Source organism: Helianthus annuus, chromosome 11 (assembly GCF_002127325.2).
Source record: "Helianthus annuus cultivar XRQ/B chromosome 11, HanXRQr2.0-SUNRISE, whole genome shotgun sequence".
Lineage (NCBI taxonomy): Eukaryota > Viridiplantae > Streptophyta > Magnoliopsida > Asterales > Asteraceae > Helianthus > Helianthus annuus.
The window spans coordinates 46,846,165-46,868,732 of record NC_035443.2 but is presented as its reverse complement, the minus strand read 5'-3'; the positions used below and the strand labels follow the sequence as shown (position 1 = coordinate 46,868,732).

Sequence of the window (22,568 nt, the reverse complement as noted above, 5' to 3'; positions counted from 1 at the left end):
CATCACTAGAACAAGAAGATGCACACTAAATATGCATATACAAAATCAGATAAAAATTTCTGATGCAGATCGACACGAAAAATGATAGAAACCAACACTACGATCTAACGGGACTAGACTCAACAACACGAAGAATCTACAAACGACCCTAGACCAGTGTGGAAGAAAAGCAAGCATCACCTAGACCAGTGAACTAACATCACTACGATCGGCGATGAAATCTTCTCAAAGAGACAAATAAGAAACAAATAAGATCACCAACACGGTGATCCTACATAAACCTCACTACAGTCAGACTCAAAACCATGAAGAATCCTAGACCAGTGAAATAAAGGCAAGCACTATCGAAGAATACATCTTCAAGACAGCATAACCTTTACAAGAAAACAATCACACGACGATTCCAATAACCAAAGGAATACATGATTGTTCAAGAATCATCAGATACACATCACACATCTGATAACACCAAAAAAGCCACACAGCTTTAAGGCTAAAAAATATGTCACAAGACATGTAAGTTCAACAATAGCTTTAGACAGAATGAATCGCATGATTCTATAATACTATCAAAAACTATCCGTTTAACGACAAAAAATAAACATTACATGACTTTTAAGAACAGCTGAATCTCAAAATGCAGACTGAAAGTCTCATGACCAAGATATAAAGACACACTAAGAGACTTACTACTTATTTGTTAAAACATAGTTCTCTATAAAACACAAACCTAACACATCTTTCCTTCAGAAACACGTTTAAAATTTTAACCAGTTTACCATTTTATACAATACAGCATGAACTTCGTTTTTTAGAAAACCAACTATATTCAGTGTACCACTTTAAAAAATTCATGTACAAAACAAAGATCATTACTATTGAAAAACTGACAAAAAAAATATAGATCTTTACAAGCACAAACTAAAAATAACGATGAGAGCAACAAGCTCTAAGACAAGTGATAGAAAGCAGTTGTTCCCTATAGGGCCGATGTGATTGATAGAGCTACATGCCTTAACAAACAAAAAACACATTTAAATTTAACTTCTATACAACTTTATCATAGAAAGAGTGAAAGACTAGAATCACAATCACACAATTGGTATAATCTTGATGAATACGACTAACAAGCAAATTTACCAAGGCAAACAATAACCATACAAAAGCTAGAACACCATACCGCACAAATCAATGCAATAACAGATAAACTTGCAAACCAAATACTAATCAAGCACACCTGTACAGATTAATCAATAATCTCACAGATCTTGAACAACCAATTTTTTTCCTTTAATAATCAAGTAACTAATAGCTCTAGACAAAAACACAAGCAAACTTGGTTAAAGCGCCAAGAAAATATATCAATACCAAACTGCTCAGACAAGACAAGTTTAACAAAGAATCACAATTCAAAAGTTAAGAACACCTAGCAACGATTATTGTGACAATAGAAATTAAATAAGATTTAGAGAAAGATATCCTTACAGAATCTCCAAAAACCAGTTAGGTTTAGAAAGACTTACAGTGCAACCATGGACTACAGACTTTAAAAAAATTGATACAAGTATTCTTGAAAGTTTGGAAGTCTTTACTTCAAATCAGCGCCTCAAAAAACGCTAGACCCAAAGTGCAGCGATTATGAACTGAAACAAGGTTACCCACGGATGCTTCTTTAACTTCTCATAAAACCGGTGACACACAACGCAACGCAATGCAAAACTAGACCCTGCTAAAAAATTTGTTCCACCCTAGTGACCAAAACAAGACAAGTTACTTCTAACAGTATCATTTCATATCTAACACATGGTTACAACTTGGTCCTAAGCCTTCTTGTTGCAATATTTGGTTAACTTTCGATTTTCGTTGGCATAGCGGGTATCGCTCCTTTCTTTGTCACAACAAGTGCTCCACATCCGTTTGAAAACACAAGAGCTTCACGCAGTCGTTTTTCATCCGCAAGTAGACTTGTATCGGAAGCTAAAAAGCTCAAAATCCCGCTAACAAAGGCATCTCCGGCACCTGTAGTATCAACAGGCTTCACTTTCACACCTTCAACCCTACGTCATCGTCATCATCATAAGCATCGTCACCTCTGTTCAAAAACGTAATTTCATCCTTACTTACCTGAATAACTTCTTGTCAAAACTGTTCTTTTTGTATCACTGGGTTGAAGGTGTATCAACTGCAAGAAGCTGAAGAAAACTATTCTTGAGTAGATGAATATGCCATAGGTTAAGAAGTGTAAATACACTAATCAAATTCTTTTTGTATAACCAGGTTAAGATAGACGAAACCCTAGATTATAAGGATAAAACTTCTGAGTTTTGGCATGCTCCAAACGATCTGATATTCCAAAGATTTCTACAGCAGATCTTGAACTCAGATCTCGAATGACCAGGGCTTGATTATCAAAGAACCTACAAATCTGAACCGAACTTCACCTAATCTTGCCTTCGACAATCAGACTCACCAATAATTTAGAGAACAAATAACTTCTGAACCCTAAACTGAATCAATCTTCACAGCAGCGGAAAAAACAATAGATCGAAGCCTTATGGCTCTGATACCATGTCAAAAAACATGGATCCATAACCAGAAACTTTGTATATCACTTAATAAGAACTTTGATACAAGAACGTGAACAGATTTAACGAATACAAGAACAAGAACAGATTTAACAAACTGCACTAAAATAGCCTCTCAACTCACCAGCAGATCATGAACACGATGATCTGTACTCTTTGATCTATACTACGAACGATGATCTCAATACAAGATCAGCAAGAACAGTATGATCTATCAAACCCTAAGAGAGAGAAGGAAAGGAACCAGAGATGATTCTGGAACTTTGATAAGTGCAACTGATACAACTAGAGAGAGAATATCTGTGATATATAAAAATGAATGAACTGAGTTATCTCTTCTCGCCTAATCATGTACTCCAGCAGTCCAGCAGCCCAATAAGTCCAGCAGTCCAATTATGTTCAGCCCAATCATGTCCAACAGTCCAATTATATTAAGTTCAATCATGTCCAGCTCATTTAGTTGAGCCCAGAATTTGTGACAATGAAAAACAAATAAAAATGTGTGGGAAACATATATATATATATATATATATATATATATATATATATATATATATATATATATATATATATATATAGGGTAAGGTTCATGCGAGAACCACCTTTATTGCAAGAACCGCGAGAACCAATGTGAACACAACCTAAAATAGCTAAAAAAAACCTAACCCCCACCCGCTCCCCCAAAAACCAAAACCCCCCAACCCCCCCCCCCCAAAAAAAAAAAAAACTAACCCCCCCCCCCCCAAGCTAAATGCTAAAAACTAAAACCCCCAAAAAACCTAACCCCCCCCTAAAAAAAAACCAACGCCCCCCCCCCCCCAAGCTAAAATGCTAAAAACTAAACCCCTAAAAATCTAAAAAAATAAAAAAAATCTAAATTTTTTTAATATTTTTTATGTTAAAATCGCTACTTTTAGCAGCCAAAAAAAATTTTTTTTTGGCTACTAAAAGTAGCGATTTTCTTATAAAAAATATTAAAGAAAATTATGTGTTTTTTAGCTATTTTTAGGCATTTTGGCTGTGTTCACATTGGTTCTCGCGGTTCTCGCAATAAAAGGTAGTTGCTAACGGATCTTTGTCCCATCTATATATATAATATATGAACAAAGTGTGGGACACGTGGCACTATATTGTGCAACCTCACAAAGTTTTTGGCGGGAAAATTAGAGAAATGTGATGTTTCTACACGGGATCCGTGTATTCTATCCAAACCCACATGGATATTGACCCGGGTATATAAGGAACTAAAAAACCCTAATTTGTGAAACTTCTCATTCTTTCTATTCTTTCTACCGTAGTCTCTCAACCCTAACCAATTTTCAATGCCGTTCGTCCCTAATTCTTCATCAGACTTCCATCATCAACATCTTAATTCGAAAAATCAGTTCGTGTAATATGTTCGATGAACGTGTTTACGAGATTGAGCGTTTGATTCTGATTATTTTATGGTTTTATAACATGAAACAGTGGAGATTTAAGGAATTTTGGGGGTTTGAGAAGCTAGGGTTTGTGGTTTTGGTAAGCATTTCATCTTCAGATCTGTTGTTGCTTTGGTTAATCTAATCTTGTGAAACTATTTTATGAATTCTGGTTGCCTTGGCGGAGGAGGGTTTTCAACCATTCAGACACCCTAGAGGCGGAGGAGGGTTTTGTTTTGTGGATGGAGACGATGATTTTTGGCCGGTAGGTGTACGCTTGATTTTTCTTAGGGTTTTTTGTTGTTTAGTGATTATTAATGTTACAAAAATGAACTGCAGGTTGATTTGAAGCATCTGATGATGCTGGTTTTAGCACAGATCTTCATGTGGTAATCGTTATATACATCTTTGTATATTTTTTTTGGTTTTGGGTCTTTATATTTTTTCAGGGTTCTGGATAAAATTGGGGCTTTTACTGTCAGATATAAAAAAATATAAAAAAAATTAAAGCTTTGGTCAAGGGGTGTTCTTTGGTTTAGTTAAACGGGTTTCAAAAAAATCAAAGCAAACCTGATAACCAACCTGTATCTTTATTCGGTTGTTCAGGTTCAGGTTTAATGGGTCGGGTAGATTTTTATATGTATCCCAGTGAGCTAAGGTAATAACAAATGATGTCTATTTTCCCTAGAAACTTCATCTTTGGATTGATTGAGTTGTTCCCAGATGGTCTAACATATTGTTCAAGATGGTTGAAGATCCTGTTAATAGACCTGCTTTTGAAGTCATATTAGTGCAGGTAAAAGTTTAAGTGTTTTGAGTTTTAGTGAGTTTATAATTGGTGATATGATAGCCAAAGAGGCTGATAGGGCAATACATGCCTTACATAATCAGCATACATTGCTAAGTGTCAGTGTGTTCTTTCCCTATGATGGTACATTTTTAATAAATTGGTGATATCTTGTCAAGTGAAAGGCGTAATGATTTGAGTTTATTTTACAGGGAGTGTGTCCCATCCAGGTCAAGCATGCTGATGGGGAGCGTGAAAGGTTAGGTAATTTGACATCTTTATTGGGTCTGTGGGAACAAAAATCAAATTTTGTTCATTGTCTTTTGGTAGAAGCTGAAAATGTACGAAAATAATATGACGAGGCCAACAGAAAGTTATCTAAACTAAAATCAAGGATATCTCGCTTAATAAAGAAGCTAGCGCATGATTTTGGTATGTTTTGTTTATTTAATCTTGTAAATTACAGTAGTTTTTCGTCTTTTCTATGGTTCTTTCTGTGACCCGTGTTTGACTTTGCAGGACTAGAGAAGGAATTCTACTCGTGATATGGTCAATGTTTTGAAAGCAAACAAAATTGAGCTATAATTTCTTTATCTATTCTCTCTAAATTTGAATTGTTCCTTTTTTTTATTGATTTCATTCCAGATATGTTTACAAAGTTTGCCCTTTTAAACAAGCCACTCAGGATGAAGGGTACAACACAATGCGGTTGGGGTAAGTCAAAACACGTTGGGGTTGAAACGGGCTATATTTTTTAGTACAGGTGGATGCAGGCCGGACTTGGTTGTGCTGGCCCATTTAAATTTGTTTATAAGTTAAAATATATATATACCTGAATATTCTATCTTATGAATATTAATCTTCATGCACTAAATGTCACAAGGTGATCGGAACGTGATGTCAGAGAATATATTTTCGTCGAATGGGTCATTGTAGAGTGGGATGTGTTTTTGTCAGTTACTCAGGTATGGGTTGATATTTAAGCTTATAGTAACAGTTTAATTTAAGGTAAGATGGATGATAGATGTAGTCATAGTTGTTAGACTCAGACAAGTCACGAGTCGACTCAAAACGAGTCATAATTTTAGAAGTTGAAACATATATTATAAACTCTGCTAAGAAGTATGTGTATGTGTGTCAAGATTTAATGGAGAAAACTGTGTTCCTTCCTTTAGATACTGGACAGAAGAGATATAGTGCTTAAAAGCACGCTGAACTTGTGATTTTGTGAGATAGGATCGCTCTTTCATCTGTATCAGGTACGGACATTGTAGACTACGAACATTGTAGACTACAAACATTTATAGACTGGTCTCTTTATTTTCATGGTTCATTTGAATACTTAATTATCAGCTAAGAGTTCAGCAAATCTGAACAAATGTCATTTTTTTCTTAGGTTTGGAGGTTTTTCTTTATAATTTGTTTTTATTTATGTGTTGAGTATATTCTTTTGTGAGTTTATGTATGTTCTGTTGCTGATTTTCAGCAGAGAAAAAGGCTAAGGCTAACGGGACTCTTGATTCTGGCATCTCTCAGCTATCAGTAGCACATACAAGTCTTCAACTCCAAGTAATTTCAAGAATTCAGAGAAAGTTAGCAAAAATATACTTAGCTCATATCTCTATTAATTTAAAGCAGTTGTTATGATTTTTACGTTTTTACCAATGGGTATTTTGAATATTTCAGTTTGTTTGATGTGGTTGTTTGATCTTTATATGTTTTTTTTTTATATCTATGAATAAATCTATCCTTTTTAATCAATATTTTTTTCTCCTTTCAATTTAATCAACTTATGATCTGTCGTGTACAGATTTCAGCGCAATTATCAAAAGAGTAATATAACATAATTAAAAAAACAAACAATATAACATTTTCTATGGGTTTACGAAACAACTTTTAACTCAGATCTCAATAACAATTAAAACGTAATAAACTTTACACAAAAACTATGAATACACATGTAGACAAACTTAGGATACTGATGAAACGAAACAAATAAATTATTGTTAGAAGGGAAAGAAGATACTAACGACTTTCAATATGTTGTTTATTTACCTTTTATTATTGAAAACTAAATTCTCCTAACCCGGGATGTTCCCGGGTGATAGCCTAGTATATATATATATATATATATATATATATATATATATATATATATATATATATATATATATATATATATATATATATATATAGGGTGGAGATACAATAGGAAGTTTATTTGGCTAGGAAGGATAGGAAGTGATCTTGACCATTCATTAAGTTAATCAAGGGCTAAGATTAAATCAGGGAAATTAAAAGGAAGAAAATAGGCGCGTGAGTTTGTTTAAGGGCATTCTAGTCAATCAAAGCCAATAGTTTCTCTCTCCTCCAATTCCCCCCCATTTTTTAAACGTTAATAACTCTTTCATACGACATTATTTTTTTATAAAAATTGCACCAAAAAAACGAGCGTTTTTTTTATCTTTAAAACGAGTATACTATTGCTATATTTTAAAAAAAAAATTTAAACCCAGTTGCGTAAAACGCAATAGAAAGACCACGTAAAACGCAATGCACCAAAACACAAAGAAATGACTTATTTGTAAAACGCAATGGCCAGAAAACACATAGAAATGTCTTATTTGTAAAACGCAATGGCCAGAAAACACATAAAAAAGTGTTTTACCTAAAACGCAATGCACCAAAAACACAAAGAAATGACTTATTTGTAAAACGCAATGGCCAGAATACACTTAAAATGTCTGTTTTCTAAAACGCAATGGACTGAAAACACATAAAAAAGTGTTTTACCTAAAACGCAATGCACCAAAAACACAAATAAATATCTTATATGTAAAACGCAATGGCCAGAAAACACTTAAAAATGACTCATTCTAAAACGCAATGGACTGAAAACAACTAAAAAATGTGTTTTACCTAAAACGCAATGACTAAAAACACTTAAAAATGTGTTTTTTCTAAAACGCAATAGCCAGAAACCACATAAAACTCTCTTATTTCTAAAACGCAATGGACACATAAAACTGTCTGTCACTGTGAACTGTCTGAATTGTCTACGAATTACTGTCTTCGAAATGAGCCAATTTCTGGAAAACTAATTTTTCTGATGCGTTTTTAGTACAGCAACCCCAGCCAATTTCTGGAAAACTAATTGTCTACGAATTACCTGGCAGCTCAACCCCAGCCAGGGGCTCTGCCCCTTGGACCCCGCCAGGGGCTGCCGCCCCTGGGACCTCGCTACCGGGGGCTGCCGCCCCCGGACCCCCGCAAAGATCGTAAAACGCAATGAATAAATCAAAAACCCAAATCATGAAAATGAAATTAAAGAATTTCTTACATGGATTGAAGCCGATTTCTTAATCAATTGACGAAATTTGAATGATAGAAACACTTATCAACACTCAAATTGAACGAATCGAGTGATTATCTCCAAAATCACCGGAAAAACGAGATTTTTTTTATGAAATTAAACTGGGTTTTCTTCAAAAAAAGCTGAAGAACACGTTGATCGGGTTCTGAATCATTGATTGGTGATGAAAATCGCACTATAATGTAGTGATTATTGAGATAGAAAGTGAAGAAATAGTTGAAGATGGTGGGTTTTGAAAATGGTGGGTTTTTGAATTTACTGGGTTTTGAAAAAGGAAGAAGAAGGAGTTGGATTGACTAAAATACCCTTTCTCTTTATTTTAAAATTTGCCACATGTCATAATCCTATGGCTTCCTATCCTTCCTAGCGAAAATTAACTTCCTATTTGATCTTTTCCCTATATATATATATATATATATATATATATATAAAATAAAGAACATGTATAAAGGTATAAAAATGAAAACACATATAGTTGTATGACATTTTAACACCCCCCCCCCTCATTTTTATACCTAAACAAAGCAAACAAATTTAACTTTTTTGTTCTTTTGTCAAAGTGGTTGCAGTCTAAGTTTTCGACTCAATACCCACAGTTTTAAAACAACCATCAGTTATTTTTCCCTAAAGTAAAATAAATCAAGCTCAAAACGCTTATATGATGTGTTATCACAGCAAAGAAAAACTGGTAAACTTACCTCAACTTTTAATTCGGATAAAAGACTAATAAGCCATAAAACCTAACTTGTAGCAGCACACGACTCGATATTCAGACTTAGCTGTAAATCGAGATATTGTGGCCTACCTCTTTCTTTTCCACGAACTTAACGAGTTATCGAGAAATACACAAAACTCGGTATCAGATTTCCTTTTGTTAAAAAAACTTTGAAAGCAAATAAAAAAGCATTTGTTTACTCAAAATGAAGAACATAATTGAATTAAAAATTTCCACATTAGAAAGAAGTTTAACAACTTTCTACAACACATAAAGAAACCAAATCAGAAACCACATTCTGATTAAACAACGAACTACACAGTTCAGAAAGCATATCAAACACACACCTGATTAGACACCAACGAATCAAGAAAATGCAAATTTCTAATCAAATAATGAAGGTAATTTGTATCTCTGCTTTTCCGTTTTATTTTAGAAAATGTAGTGTCGTATGCTAAGAAGATACTTTCTTTAAATGTTCTTCAGGGTGCTAAGATTCAAGCAGGTATTAAGAGTCATCTGATACCTGTTTTTGATGGACAGCTGCAAGAAGATGCTGTTGTGATTCTGTCGAAATTTGGTGTTGGTGAGAATAAAGATTTATATAAAGTAGTAGTGCAGCCTTATAAAATCAACTTTTATAGATGCACAATTGTTACTCATGTGAGGGATTGGCAAGGTGTTGAGTATGGTTTCAATTTCAGAGCTTATGAAGATATTCTTCAAGGAGAGGCGCTAAACGCTTTGAGTGCTGGTAGTGTATATTTTTGTAATCATGTCTTGCTTGTATAATATTAGAGAGTTTTACTTATATTCTGGTATAATGTGATCATATAGATGTTGCTGGATCTGTGATTTGTTGTGGAGATCTTGAAATCTTTGATCGACCTCCAAAGGAGACTAAGAGGATGAATTTCGATATTGAAGATTTGGGTTAAGTTGTTGTTTATATGTTCAGTCATGTACTGATCATTAAATGTATTTAATGATGTTAATAAATAAGATGAAGAATGTTTGTATTTAATGTGGGATCATGGTAATGGTAATAAATGAGATTTATAGTGTTTGTATGTAATGCTGAATCATGGTAATAAATGAGGTCTACAGTTTATTCTTAGTGAATATGGTAGTTAATTTATGGCTCATTTGCTACTTTAATAAATTTTATAGCTTTCCTGATTGATTTTCTGTTTTTATTCATTCAATGTTGTTTTGATATGAATATTCTTTTCATGTAGGGGTAAGGTTTTGCGGTGTACTGTGTGGAATGATTATGCTCTGCAGATTAAGGACTTCATTTCTAAAATCCCACCTCATGAGCATGTGATGGTTGTTATACAACATGGAAAGTGTAAGGAATGGAAAGGTATTTTTGTTACTTTCTGCAAATCATAACTATACTGTTTATTTCTGGCAATATAAAGACATGTATACATTAAATATCTATATACTTTTCCATGTAGGTGAATATACTGTTCAAAGTGATAAGTTTACAACACGAATTTTTCTGAATGAAGAAATTGATAGAGTTGATGAGCTAAGGAGGAGGTAATTTCTCAATGTAATTTCTATTGTATATAGATGTTCAAGTCAAATACTTGGTTTCATGTCATTTGTATACTAATTCTAATCATTTGTGGTATTCAAAAGGCATATACTGAAGTTTGGTCAAGGGAGTGGTTCTACTTCTCAAACGATACTATCGTCTCAGAGTGTTTTTCCATTACATAAAGAATTTGTAACTGAAGGTGTGAAGAAACATGTTGATGAGATTAGCGAGATAGAAAAGGTTTCACATCTTTGTATATAGTTTGGTTTGTCACCTGCGTGTTTTTACAGGAAGTGTCTTGTGTTTTTACAGGAAATGTCTTGTGTTGTGGTTGCGACAATTAAGATTGTGCAAGAAGAGTATGGTTGGTTTTATGCTGCCTGTCGTAAATGTTTCAAGAAGGTGATGAGTAAAAGTGAATACTTGCAGAATGTTGAAAATGTTTCAGATGATATTCTTCGATTGTCTGCGACTTCTTTGGTTTGTATCAGATGTCACACTGAATGTACATCGATCACCACAAAGTAAGCAATGATGATTATTTAGCGTTATATTTATATAAGTAACATTCTAAGACTGATATTTGAATATAGTTTTGCAGTTTACTTAGTTAGTTGTGTATATTTCAGGTTCAAGGTGCAAGTGCGGGTGCGGGTGCAGGATGAGAGTGGTAGTGTTTCTTTTGTTATGTTTGATAGAGATGTTCAGAAGCTTCTTGGATTAGCGGCGAGTGACATAAAAGAGAGGCAGGTTAAGGCCAATGATATTGGATTCCCTCATGAGATATTTCGATTGGTTGATAAGAAGGCTGCTTTTAAGATTGATGTTTCAGAGTTCAATCTTAAAAATGACCATCGTGTTTATACTGTGCAAAAAACATGTGATGATCCAGTAATAATTGTTGAGTTGGTAGGTGGAGATGGTAATGGTGATGAAAATACTGATGAGGTAGCATATAAAATTACTCTTTCAATCTATTTATTTTTCTTTTGAGTTTTAAACACTGGATTCTGTACTTTTTTATATGATATCATATATTATGATCCTTTAGGTTACTCAAGAGGTAGCTGACGTTAAAGACGTTAACCTTTCAGACTCTTCCCAGGTGTCTGCTGAACAAACTTCAAGGGTGAGTATTTATTTTTAAAGTATGTTTAGTACGTTTAAAAAGAGTTCATTATTTTATTTTAATAAATGAGATCAATAGTTGTTTTGTGATCTGTTGCAAGGATGTTGTCTCTGGTACGGCCGACTCTTCAGTCGTTGAAGTTGAAAAGGATTCTGGATCAAGTCCCAATGGAAAACGGATGGCTCGAGATGTTGATGTTGTCAACGTTGGCGAGCTATCCACTAATGTGAGAAGAACCCGGAAGAAGCTGACCAAGGTTAACAACTAGATGCTTATGAAAAAACAATTCTCGTGAGAGATAAGTAGAAACCACTTATTTTTGAAGAATCCTTGTGGTTTTTATTTATGTCTGTTAACTGTTGTTTTAACAAACTGTGGTTAAAAGTTTGGTTTGTAAGGGCTATGATGATGAAAATGGTATGTAATGTCTATGGTTTGAATATCAAGTAAGGTTAACCTTTTGTTTGTTATATAATATAATATTGTTATTATACATTATATACATTTTTGGTGATATTGATGGACTGAATAAGTAGTAGGGTTGTATATTATTGTTAGATTGATGAATGAAAATTTAATCAATTGGTTAGTCGGAAAACTGTTGGGGTCTGAAATACATTAACATCTGTAAGAGGCTAAGTGTCACACCCCCAAAATCCACCTGCGGATAACACCCGCTTCGGGGCGTGACCGACCAGGATCCAGCCACCAATTATACTGAATACTTAAGTTGATAACAAAAGTAATACTTACTAATCATAAGCTTAGCAAATATTAAGTTCAGAGTTTTACGTTTTGGTTCAAAACAGTACTAAGTAGCGGAAGCATAAATAAAGTAGTAGTTAAACACGTTCATGTTTCAAAATAAGGTATCACCCAACACAAGGGTGAACAGACACTACACGTTCCCAAGCTGCAAGCTCCTTCGTCACTGGTTACCTGCAAAGCATGCAGTAAGGGGTCAACAATAATGCTGAGTGAGTTCACTAGTTGTCCAGTTTTAATTACCAAAAACTTTGTTTCACCGGTTAATTTATCCGTTTATACATGCCCTGGGGAGCTACCCCAAAAGTTAGCGACTAAACTGTTTTTCCAATACCGAACACTAGGTAACCGTTGCGTATCCGCAGGATGCCCCGATGTCAATGTTCTATCATCATTGACGGATTTCTGAGTACATTAGTTCACGACCGTCCCAAACCAGGGCACGGTGTGAGGCTGGTAAACACCTAAATAGCGCTATCAACTAATAACCCGCTCGCCTAACCCGGCGACTAATCGGTATTTGTAGTAGGGACTTGAGTGATAGAGTTTCGTTTAGTGCCGTTAGTTGCAATCCGTATAAACAGTAATTAGCCAAAAGGTTTCCCAATACCCGGGAAGGAAAAGTAAGTTTTGTGTTCCCAATAACCAGGGAAAGTATGTAAATGGTATCCCCTTTTACCAGGGGATAGGGTTGTTAGTCTCGTGTCCCAAACCACCGGGACGCATGCTTTTAAGTTGTGAACTCACCTTGGGTTGCTCGGTAGGTTTAGGTTACTTGTCAATCACGTTGGTCACCACGTCCTAACATGGTTACCGGTATAGGTCAGGTTCGGTGCACAAGCATTCACGTAAAACACATATAGGCACGTATCAAGCATATAAGTAAACAGTCATTGGGTTATTGGGCCGGCCTAAACAATTAAACAGTCAACCGCATCACATAGTCCATTTAACAGATAGTCCAAGTTAACACAGAATGGCCCAATAACCAAAATGGACAGCCCACTCGCAACCAGCTTGTCTCGAGTCGCAACCAGGTGGTCTCGGCTTGTCTCGTTATGGTTGCGAGTCGCAATCGTGGTCTTCGAGTTGTCACGTGTTGGTTGCGAGTCGCAACCGTCGTAGTCTCGAGTCGAAATCTCGTGGTTTCGACTTGTCATGCTTTGGTTGCGAGTCGCAACCGTGTGGTTTCGAGTCGTAATGCCGTCGTTGCGAGTCGGAATGCTGTCGTTGCGAGTCGGAATGCTGTCGTTGCGAGTCGTAATCTGTCACTTTCATATACACGTGATGATGCAGAAAAGACAGTCCAAATTGTACATATGAAATCAGACCCATATTTGGAAACAGCCAATAGGGTTTCTACAAACACTTTTCCTAATTTTGACCATATACAACAATAGATCAAACATTACCATTTTAAAATCTTCAAACTATCTTCAACAAGTTCATCAAGTTCATAGTTTTTCTAGGGTTTTCATGCCAACATAATCACACATTTTGGACCGAAAATCACCTATTTCTAACAAGATTAATATGCAAGAACAAGTAAAACATACACTTAGTGGCATTAACATAACTCGGTTGGCCCTAAACATCCTTAAACCATTATTCCATAACCATTTAAGCATGTTAGCAAGTATCATACATAGGGTTTAACACACATAGTCAAAACTTCACAATCTTCCTAAAAATCATGCATAGTATTTCTAACCAAGCATAATATTTCTAGTTCATTTAACCCACATAAATCTTATACACAAAAGATACACAAAGATAACACTAACCGGTTATGAAAGGAGGAGCCGAAAACAAAGAAAAGAGAACCGAGAAGATGGAGTGTCCGAATTGGTCTTGACCGAGTTTCCTTGTCCGAGATCCTTGAGCTTGAACCGAAAGTTTGGAAGAGTTTGGATGTTGTTGGCTTGGGGTTTTTAGTTGAGAGAAAATAGAAGAGGTGTGTGTTTGTTTGGTGTAACAAATGAAGGAAATGAGGAGGAGGTGGGATATATATTCATAGGGTGTTTCGGGTTGGGCTTGGGGGTTTCGACCCAAACCGGTTACGGCCCAAAGGCCCACCCGCAACCGAGTGACCCACTCGCAACCGCCCGGTTGCGAGTCATGGTCTCGGGTCGTGGTTTCGGCTCTCATATTTACATATATAATACATACATACGTCACATATCAAGTAAAAATCACGTTTTCATTTACTAATATATATATATACACAAAATATTACAAGGTGATCGTTCGGAAAAACCTCGAGTGTCACATTATCCCCAAGTTTTAAGAACTTTCGTCCCGAAAGTTGAAGCAGCCACTGCCAAGCTAGCGTGTTTCAACGGGGTGTCACATCATCCCCCCGTTAGTTTGGAATTTCGTCCCGAAATTCGGTTGTAGCTTTAGTGCTGGGATTTTCGTTTGGGAATAACTGGGGATACTTGGACTTCATCTGGTCCTCCCGCTCCCAGGTAAACTCTGGGCCGCGTCGTGAGTTCCAACGAACTCGCACAAGGGGTATCTGGCTACGTTTGAGGGTTTTGATCTCTCGATCCGTGATCTCAATCGGTTCCTCAGTAAAGTGTAGCTGTTCATCAATAGTCAGTTCCTTAAAAGGAATTACAAGTGTTTCATCCGACAAACACTTCTTCAGGTTAGATACGTGAAAAACGTTGTGCACTGCACTCAGCTCTGCAGGCAGGTTTAATCTATAAGCAACCTTACCGATTTTCTCGGTAATTTCGAATGGTCCAACATACCGTGGATTCAGCTTGCCCCGTTTACCGAAACGGACCACACCCTTCCAGGGTGAGACTTTTAGTAGAACCCGGTCCCCGACCTGGAATTCTAATGGCTTCCTACGCTTGTCAGCGTAGCTTTTCTGACGGTCACGAGCTGCCGCCATGCGTTGCCTGATCTGCGAAATCTTTTCCGTTGTATCTACCACTAGTTCTGGGCCTGTGAGTTGACTGTCACCTATTTCCGCCCAGCAAAGAGGTGATCGGCATTTACGACCGTACAATGCCTCAAAAGGTGCCGCCTGAATACTAGTGTGGTAGCTGTTGTTGTAGGAGAATTCCACCAACGGTAGATGCTTCTCCCAGTTCTTGCCAAAATCGATCACACATGCTCTAAGCATGTCTTCCAGGGTTTGGATGGTGCGTTCAGACTGCCCATCCGTTTGCGGATGATAAGCGGTGCTCATGTCCAAACGTGAGCCAAAGGATTTGTGCATAGCTTGCCACAATTCGGAAGTAAAACGAGCGTCTCGATCGGAAATAATAGAAGTTGGCACCCCGTGCCTGGAGACTACTTCCTTTAAATAGATTTCTGCCAAGGTAGAAAACTTGTCTGTTTCCTTAATGGCCAGAAAGTGTGCAGACTTAGTCAAACGATCTACTATCACCCAAATAGTATCATTCCCGCGTTGAGATCTAGGTAGCCCTGTAACAAAATCCATGGAAATCTGTTCCCATTTCCATTTCGGGATTTCGGGTTGCTGTAGTAGGCCTGCTGGTTTCTGATACTCGATCTTGACTCTTGCGCAGGTCAAACATTTGCCAACGTAGGCTGCTATGTGGGCCTTCATGCCAGGCCACCAGTAAGTGGTCCTTAAGTCGTGGTACATCTTATCTGCACCAGGATGTACCGAATAACGGGACTTATGGGCTTCGTCCATCACAAGCTCTCGTAGATCTCCGTAAAGTGGGACCCAAATGCGCCCTGCCACATAATAGGCGCCGTCTTCTTTCTGTTCTAGTTGCTGCCTCGATCCTCGCAGGGACTCAGCCCTGATATTTTCCGGTTTCAGAGCTTCAACCTGAGCCTTTCGGATCTGGGTAGGGAGACTAGACTGGATGGTAAGTTGTAACGCTCGCACGCGCCGTGGTATAGTGTCCTTTCGGCTGAGGGCGTCTGCCACGACATTGGCCTTGCCCGGATGGTACTTGATGGCGCATTCATAATCATTCAGAAGTTCGACCCATCGACGTTGTCGCATGTTTAACTCCTTCTGCTTGAAGATATGCTCGAGACTCCTGTGATCGGTGTAAATGGTGCACTTGGTACCGTACAGGTAATGTCTCCATATCTTAAGCGCAAATATTACCGCTCCCAGTTCCAAATCATGCGTTGTGTAGTTCCTTTCATGTGTCTTAAGTTGTCGGGATGCGTAAGCAATGACTTTCTCGCGTTGCATCAACACGCAACCGAGCCCATGAATAGACGCATCACAGTAAACCACAAAGTCGTCCGTTCCTTCAGGTAACGAGAGAATTGGGGCACTGCAGAGGTTATCCTTAAGCCTCTGAAAAGCAGATTCCTGTGCTTCATTCCACTTGTAGGTGACGCCTTTCTGAGTGAGTGCCGTGAGAGGTTGTGCAATCTTAGAGAATCCCTGAATGAATCTGCGGTAGTAACCTGCCAATCCTAAGAATTGGCGAACTTCAGTGGGAGTCTTAGGGGTAGGCCAATTCTTTATAGAGTCGATCTTTGCAGGGTCGACGTGGATTCCGTCCTTGTTAACCACGTGCCCAAGGAAATGGACTTCTCGAAGCCAGAAGTCGCATTTCGAGAACTTGGCATACAGTTGCTCATTGCGAAGGAGTTCGAGGATAAGGCGTAGGTGTTGTTCATGCTCTTCCTGACTCTTCGAGTAGATCAAGATGTCGTCTATAAACACGATCACAAATTTGTCGAGGTAGGGTTTGCATACTCGGTTCATAAGATCCATGAACACTGCAGGGGCGTTGGTCATTCCGAAGGGCATAACGAGGAATTCATAATGACCATAACGAGTTCTGAATGCAGTTTTGGAGATGTCTTCGTTACGGACCCTTAACTGATGGTAGCCTGATCGCAGGTCAATCTTAGAGTAGTAGCTCGATCCTTGCAGTTGATCAAACAAATCGTCGATTCGCGGGAGGGGGTAACGATTCTTGATGGTAACCTTGTTCAACTCACGATAGTCTATGCACATTCGGAACGTGCCATCCTTCTTCTTAACAAAGAGTACCGGTGCTCCCCAGGGTGATGAACTAGGGCGGATAAATCCTTTATCCAATAGTTCTTGTAGTTGCGTCGCGAGTTCCTTCAATTCTGCGGGGGCTAGTCGATAAGGCGCACGAGCTATAGGCGCTGCTCCGGGAGCTAGCTCGATTTGGAATTCGACCTGACGATGGGGAGGGAGTCCAGGTAATTCCTCAGGAAATACCTCGGGATAGTCGCGTACTACTGGAAAGTCTTCAATCCTCTTTTCCTTTTCCTGCGTGTTGGTGACAAGTGCTAGGATGGCGGTGTGCCCTTTTCGTAAACACTTCTGGGCCTTCAAGAAGGAAATAACGCCGGAGATTTCTCCACCCTTGCCACCTTGTACAATGAGGGGTTTGCTAGAACGGCGAGGAATACGAACTGCTTTCTCTTGACAGAGGATCTCAGCGCGATGCTTGGATAACCAATCCATACCAATAACGACGTCGAAGCTTCCAAGAGTAACAGGGAAAAGATCGATACTAAATGTCTGACCAGACAACTCTAGTTTGCAGCCTTTGACAACGTGTGAGGCCTCGATGCTTCTACCATTAGCTAACTCGACGATATGAGGAGAACTTAGTAACGAAAGCGGACGCTTAAGCTTCTTACTAATACGTAGGGATACATAACTAGCATCGGCACCGGAATCAAATAACACAGAAACATAACGATCATCGAGTAGGAACTTACCCGCCACGACATTGGGGTCATTCCTTGCTTCACCAGCTCCAATCACGAAAGCCCTTCCTCTAGCACCATTCCCAGCATTGTTGTTCTGGTTGTTGTTCCCAGCTCCCTGATTATTGTTGCGATTCTGATTCAGTTCAGGGCAATCCTTCTTAAAGTGCCCCTCAGCTCCACACTTAAAACATGCCCGGTTGTTTCCCTGCTGCTGTTGCTGTTGGGGTTGTTGCTGATTCTGTCTTGCTGGGAACTGGCTTCGACAATCCTTGGCGTCGTGCCCCATCTTGTGGCATCGCTGACACTGGCCCTTGTTACATGCCCCATTGTGGTGCTTGTTACACTTGTTGCACTTAGGGTAGCTTCCCCGGTAGCCACCCTGTTGCTGGGTGCCTTTGTTGTTTTCGGTTTTCCTTTGCTGTGCTGGGGCCTGAGTGGGGTTAGCATCCTTGCTTGGATTTCCTTCCCACTTACGTTTGTTGTCACTAGAAGTTCCGACGGTAGCATCGATCCTTTTGGGCAACCTACCCTCCTCTACGGCCTGATCAGTGAGTTTGTGAGCAAGTCGAACAATCGGCTGAATGGTAGTGTGGTTGGCTGAAGTGACATGGCTTCGAATTTCTGGAGCCAAACCCTTGATGTACAGTTCGATTCTTCGATACATTGGTCGAGACAGGTTCGGGCAAAGAGCAGCATAATCGTTGGACAGCTTGGTGTATGTTTCAATTTCCGACCCAACCATCTTGAGCTCGTAGTACTCATTCTCAAGCTTGTGGATGTCATCCCGGTGACAGTATTCATCCTTAATCATGTCCTTGAAATCCTCCCACGCAGTAGCATTAGCAGTTTCCAACCCAAACATCTGAATCTGCGCCTTCCACCAAGAAAGCGCGCTTCCTTCAAGCGTAGCAGTAGCAAATTTCACCCAATTTGCAGGGGGACACTCGCAAACAGCAAAAACAACTTCAATTTTCTCAATCCAATGTAGAAGACCTATGGCACCCTCAGTGCCGTTGAAAGGGAGAGGCTTGCAATCCATGAAAGTTTTGAAAGTACACACTGGTGGTTGCGCAGGTGCATGCTGACCTGTTCGTGAGAAGCGAAGCGTATAGGTTTAGAGGCGAAAAGTCGATGTGGCGGTAGGATCTAAACATCCTAAAACAACGAGCTTACCTATAGGGTGAGCTGCAAAAGCCGCAGCCACTGTGTTGAGCAGGTTAGTGAACTGAGCCTGCGTCATGTTAATGTTTCCTCTTCCGCGTCCACTCATTGTCTTCATAACCAGAAAACATAGTATGAGTGTGATGTCGTGGTGTAGCGAGAATGAGATAGAAGAGAGAGGTGTATCTATCTAGTTTAGGCACACTAGTACGTATAGCATAACAGGAACATAAAGCAAACAAGTAAACACTGGTCCGAGCTATGAGGTCAAATGTGTCGAGCCTTGCACTTGGAGTGTAGTGTCGTCGCGAGTCACGGGTTATAGTCTGGTTTTCTCCAAAAAGATTTTTCCCCCTTTTTAAAACCAAGTTCACTATAACCAATGGCTCTGATACCAATCTGTCACACCCCCAAAATCCACCTGCGGATAACACCCGCTTCGGGGCGTGACCGACCAGGATCCAGCCACCAATTATACTGAATACTTAAGTTGATAACAAAAGTAATACTTACTAATCATAAGCTTAGCAAATATTAAGTTCAGAGTTTTACGTTTTGGTTCAAAACAGTACTAAGTAGCGGAAGCATAAATAAAGTAGTAGTTAAACACGTTCATGTTTCAAAATAAGGTATCACCCAACACAAGGGTGAACAGACACTACACGTTCCCAAGCTGCAAGCTCCTTCGTCACTGGTTACCTGCAAAGCATGCAGTAAGGGGTCAACAATAATGCTGAGTGAGTTCACTAGTTGTCCAGTTTTAATTACCAAAAACTTTGTTTCACCGGTTAATTTATCCGTTTATACATGCCCTGGGGAGCTACCCCAAAAGTTAGCGACTAAACTGTTTTTCCAATACCGAACACTAGGTAACCGTTGCGTATCCGCAGGATGCCCCGATGTCAATGTTCTATCATCATTGACGGATTTCTGAGTACATTAGTTCACGACCGTCCCAAACCAGGGCACGGTGTGAGGCTGGTAAACACCTAAATAGCGCTATCAACTAATAACCCGCTCGCCTAACCCGGCGACTAATCGGTATTTGTAGTAGGGACTTGAGTGATAGAGTTTCGTTTAGTGCCGTTAGTTGCAATCCGTATAAACAGTAATTAGCCAAAAGGTTTCCCAATACCCGGGAAGGAAAAGTAAGTTTTGTGTTCCCAATAACCAGGGAAAGTATGTAAATGGTATCCCCTTTTACCAGGGGATAGGGTTGTTAGTCTCGTGTCCCAAACCACCGGGACGCATGCTTTTAAGTTGTGAACTCACCTTGGGTTGCTCGGTAGGTTTAGGTTACTTGTCAATCACGTTGGTCACCACGTCCTAACATGGTTACCGGTATAGGTCAGGTTCGGTGCACAAGCATTCACGTAAAACACATATAGGCACGTATCAAGCATATAAGTAAACAGTCATTGGGTTATTGGGCCGGCCTAAACAATTAAACAGTCAACCGCATCACATAGTCCATTTAACAGATAGTCCAAGTTAACACAGAATGGCCCAATAACCAAAATGGACAGCCCACTCGCAACCAGCTTGTCTCGAGTCGCAACCAGGTGGTCTCGGCTTGTCTCGTTATGGTTGCGAGTCGCAATCGTGGTCTTCGAGTTGTCACGTGTTGGTTGCGAGTCGCAACCGTCGTAGTCTCGAGTCGAAATCTCGTGGTTTCGACTTGTCATGCTTTGGTTGCGAGTCGCAACCGTGTGGTTTCGAGTCGTAATGCCGTCGTTGCGAGTCGGAATGCTGTCGTTGCGAGTCGGAATGCTGTCGTTGCGAGTCGTAATCTGTCACTTTCATATACACGTGATGATGCAGAAAAGACAGTCCAAATTGTACATATGAAATCAGACCCATATTTGGAAACAGCCAATAGGGTTTCTACAAACACTTTTCCTAATTTTGACCATATACAACAATAGATCAAACATTACCATTTTAAAATCTTCAAACTATCTTCAACAAGTTCATCAAGTTCATAGTTTTTCTAGGGTTTTCATGCCAACATAATCACACATTTTGGACCGAAAATCACCTATTTCTAACAAGATTAATATGCAAGAACAAGTAAAACATACACTTAGTGGCATTAACATAACTCGGTTGGCCCTAAACATCCTTAAACCATTATTCCATAACCATTTAAGCATGTTAGCAAGTATCATACATAGGGTTTAACACACATAGTCAAAACTTCACAATCTTCCTAAAAATCATGCATAGTATTTCTAACCAAGCATAATATTTCTAGTTCATTTAACCCACATAAATCTTATACACAAAAGATACACAAAGATAACACTAACCGGTTATGAAAGGAGGAGCCGAAAACAAAGAAAAGAGAACCGAGAAGATGGAGTGTCCGAATTGGTCTTGACCGAGTTTCCTTGTCCGAGATCCTTGAGCTTGAACCGAAAGTTTGGAAGAGTTTGGATGTTGTTGGCTTGGGGTTTTTAGTTGAGAGAAAATAGAAGAGGTGTGTGTTTGTTTGGTGTAACAAATGAAGGAAATGAGGAGGAGGTGGGATATATATTCATAGGGTGTTTCGGGTTGGGCTTGGGGGTTTCGACCCAAACCGGTTACGGCCCAAAGGCCCACCCGCAACCGAGTGACCCACTCGCAACCGCCCGGTTGCGAGTCATGGTCTCGGGTCGTGGTTTCGGCTCTCATATTTACATATATAATACATACATACGTCACATATCAAGTAAAAATCACGTTTTCATTTACTAATATATATATATACACAAAATATTACAAGGTGATCGTTCGGAAAAACCTCGAGTGTCACACTAAGCACTGTTATAGCGTGCAAACATCTGTTAACCCCTAAGCACTATTAAAAGATCTGTTAAAGGCTAAGCACTGTTATATCGTGCTTCAACAAACCTTATGAGTTGTTGATCATCATCTGTTAAAGATCTTATATTATAGATCTTCTGTTGAATTATATAATATATGTTGGTGAACAGTAGGACTTAGGTTCATCATACATTTTACTTCATCAGCAGAGGTTCTCTTTAGCAGACCTTTGCTTCAACAGTCTTTGTCTTAACAGACCTTTTGGTTCATCAGCAGAGTTTGTTTGGCTATTTATGGACTGGATAAGTAGTAAGGTTGTATATTATTGTTAGATTGATGAATGAAAATTTAATCAATTGGTTAGTCGGAAAACTGTTGGGGTCTGAGATACATTAACATCTGTTAGAGGCTAAGCACTGTTATAGTGTGCTAACATCTGTTAACCCCTAAGCACTGTTAAAGATCTGTTAAAGGATAAGCACTGTTATAGCGTGCTTCAACAGACCTTATGAGCTGTTGATCATCATCTGTTAAAGATCTTATATTATAGATCTTCTGTTGAATTGTGTAAT

General features: G+C 38.8%; 1 protein-coding gene and 2 long non-coding RNA genes across 5 annotated transcripts; 2 read left to right on the top strand and 1 right to left on the bottom strand.

Annotated features, from left to right (window-relative positions):
• Positions 1-1,414: 1,414 nt before the first annotated feature.
• On the bottom strand, positions 1,415-2,879 carry LOC110890158. The gene is made up of 2 exons (XR_002564290.2): positions 2,125-2,879; positions 1,415-2,057 (listed from the first exon to the last, which is right to left on the bottom strand). It is a non-coding gene; the product is annotated as an uncharacterized LOC110890158 (long non-coding RNA).
• Positions 2,880-3,875: 996 nt separating this feature from the next.
• LOC118483939 lies at positions 3,876-5,220 on the top strand. Of its 3 annotated transcripts, none has more exons than XR_004872495.1 (5): positions 3,876-4,268; positions 4,343-4,389; positions 4,610-4,799; positions 5,003-5,054; positions 5,121-5,213. It is a non-coding gene; the product is annotated as an uncharacterized LOC118483939 (long non-coding RNA). The 3 variants fall into 3 exon arrangements; XR_004872496.1 differs by having other exon boundaries at positions 5,003-5,049; positions 5,124-5,208; XR_004872494.1 differs by having other exon boundaries at positions 3,878-4,268; positions 5,003-5,049; positions 5,121-5,220.
• Positions 5,221-9,927: 4,707 nt separating this feature from the next.
• LOC110888191 lies at positions 9,928-11,824 on the top strand. Its single transcript, XM_022135731.2, has 8 exons — positions 9,928-9,965; positions 10,117-10,244; positions 10,342-10,426; positions 10,529-10,667; positions 10,740-10,951; positions 11,057-11,375; positions 11,479-11,556; positions 11,657-11,824. The coding sequence occupies exons 1-8, from the start codon at positions 9,928-9,930 to the stop codon at positions 11,822-11,824; spliced, it is 1,167 nt and encodes a 388-aa protein (XP_021991423.2).
• The last annotated feature ends 10,744 nt before the right edge of the window (positions 11,825-22,568 follow it).

Coding starts and splice junctions, on each gene's coding strand:
- LOC110888191 (XM_022135731.2), top strand. CDS start 9,928: ATGAGATTTATAGTGTTTGTATGTAATGCTGAATCATG. Junction 10,427..10,528: donor GTTGATGAGCTAAGGAGGAG/GTAATTTCTCAA, acceptor GGTATTCAAAAG/GCATATACTGAAGTTTGGTC. Junction 11,557..11,656: donor CTGCTGAACAAACTTCAAGG/GTGAGTATTTAT, acceptor ATCTGTTGCAAG/GATGTTGTCTCTGGTACGGC.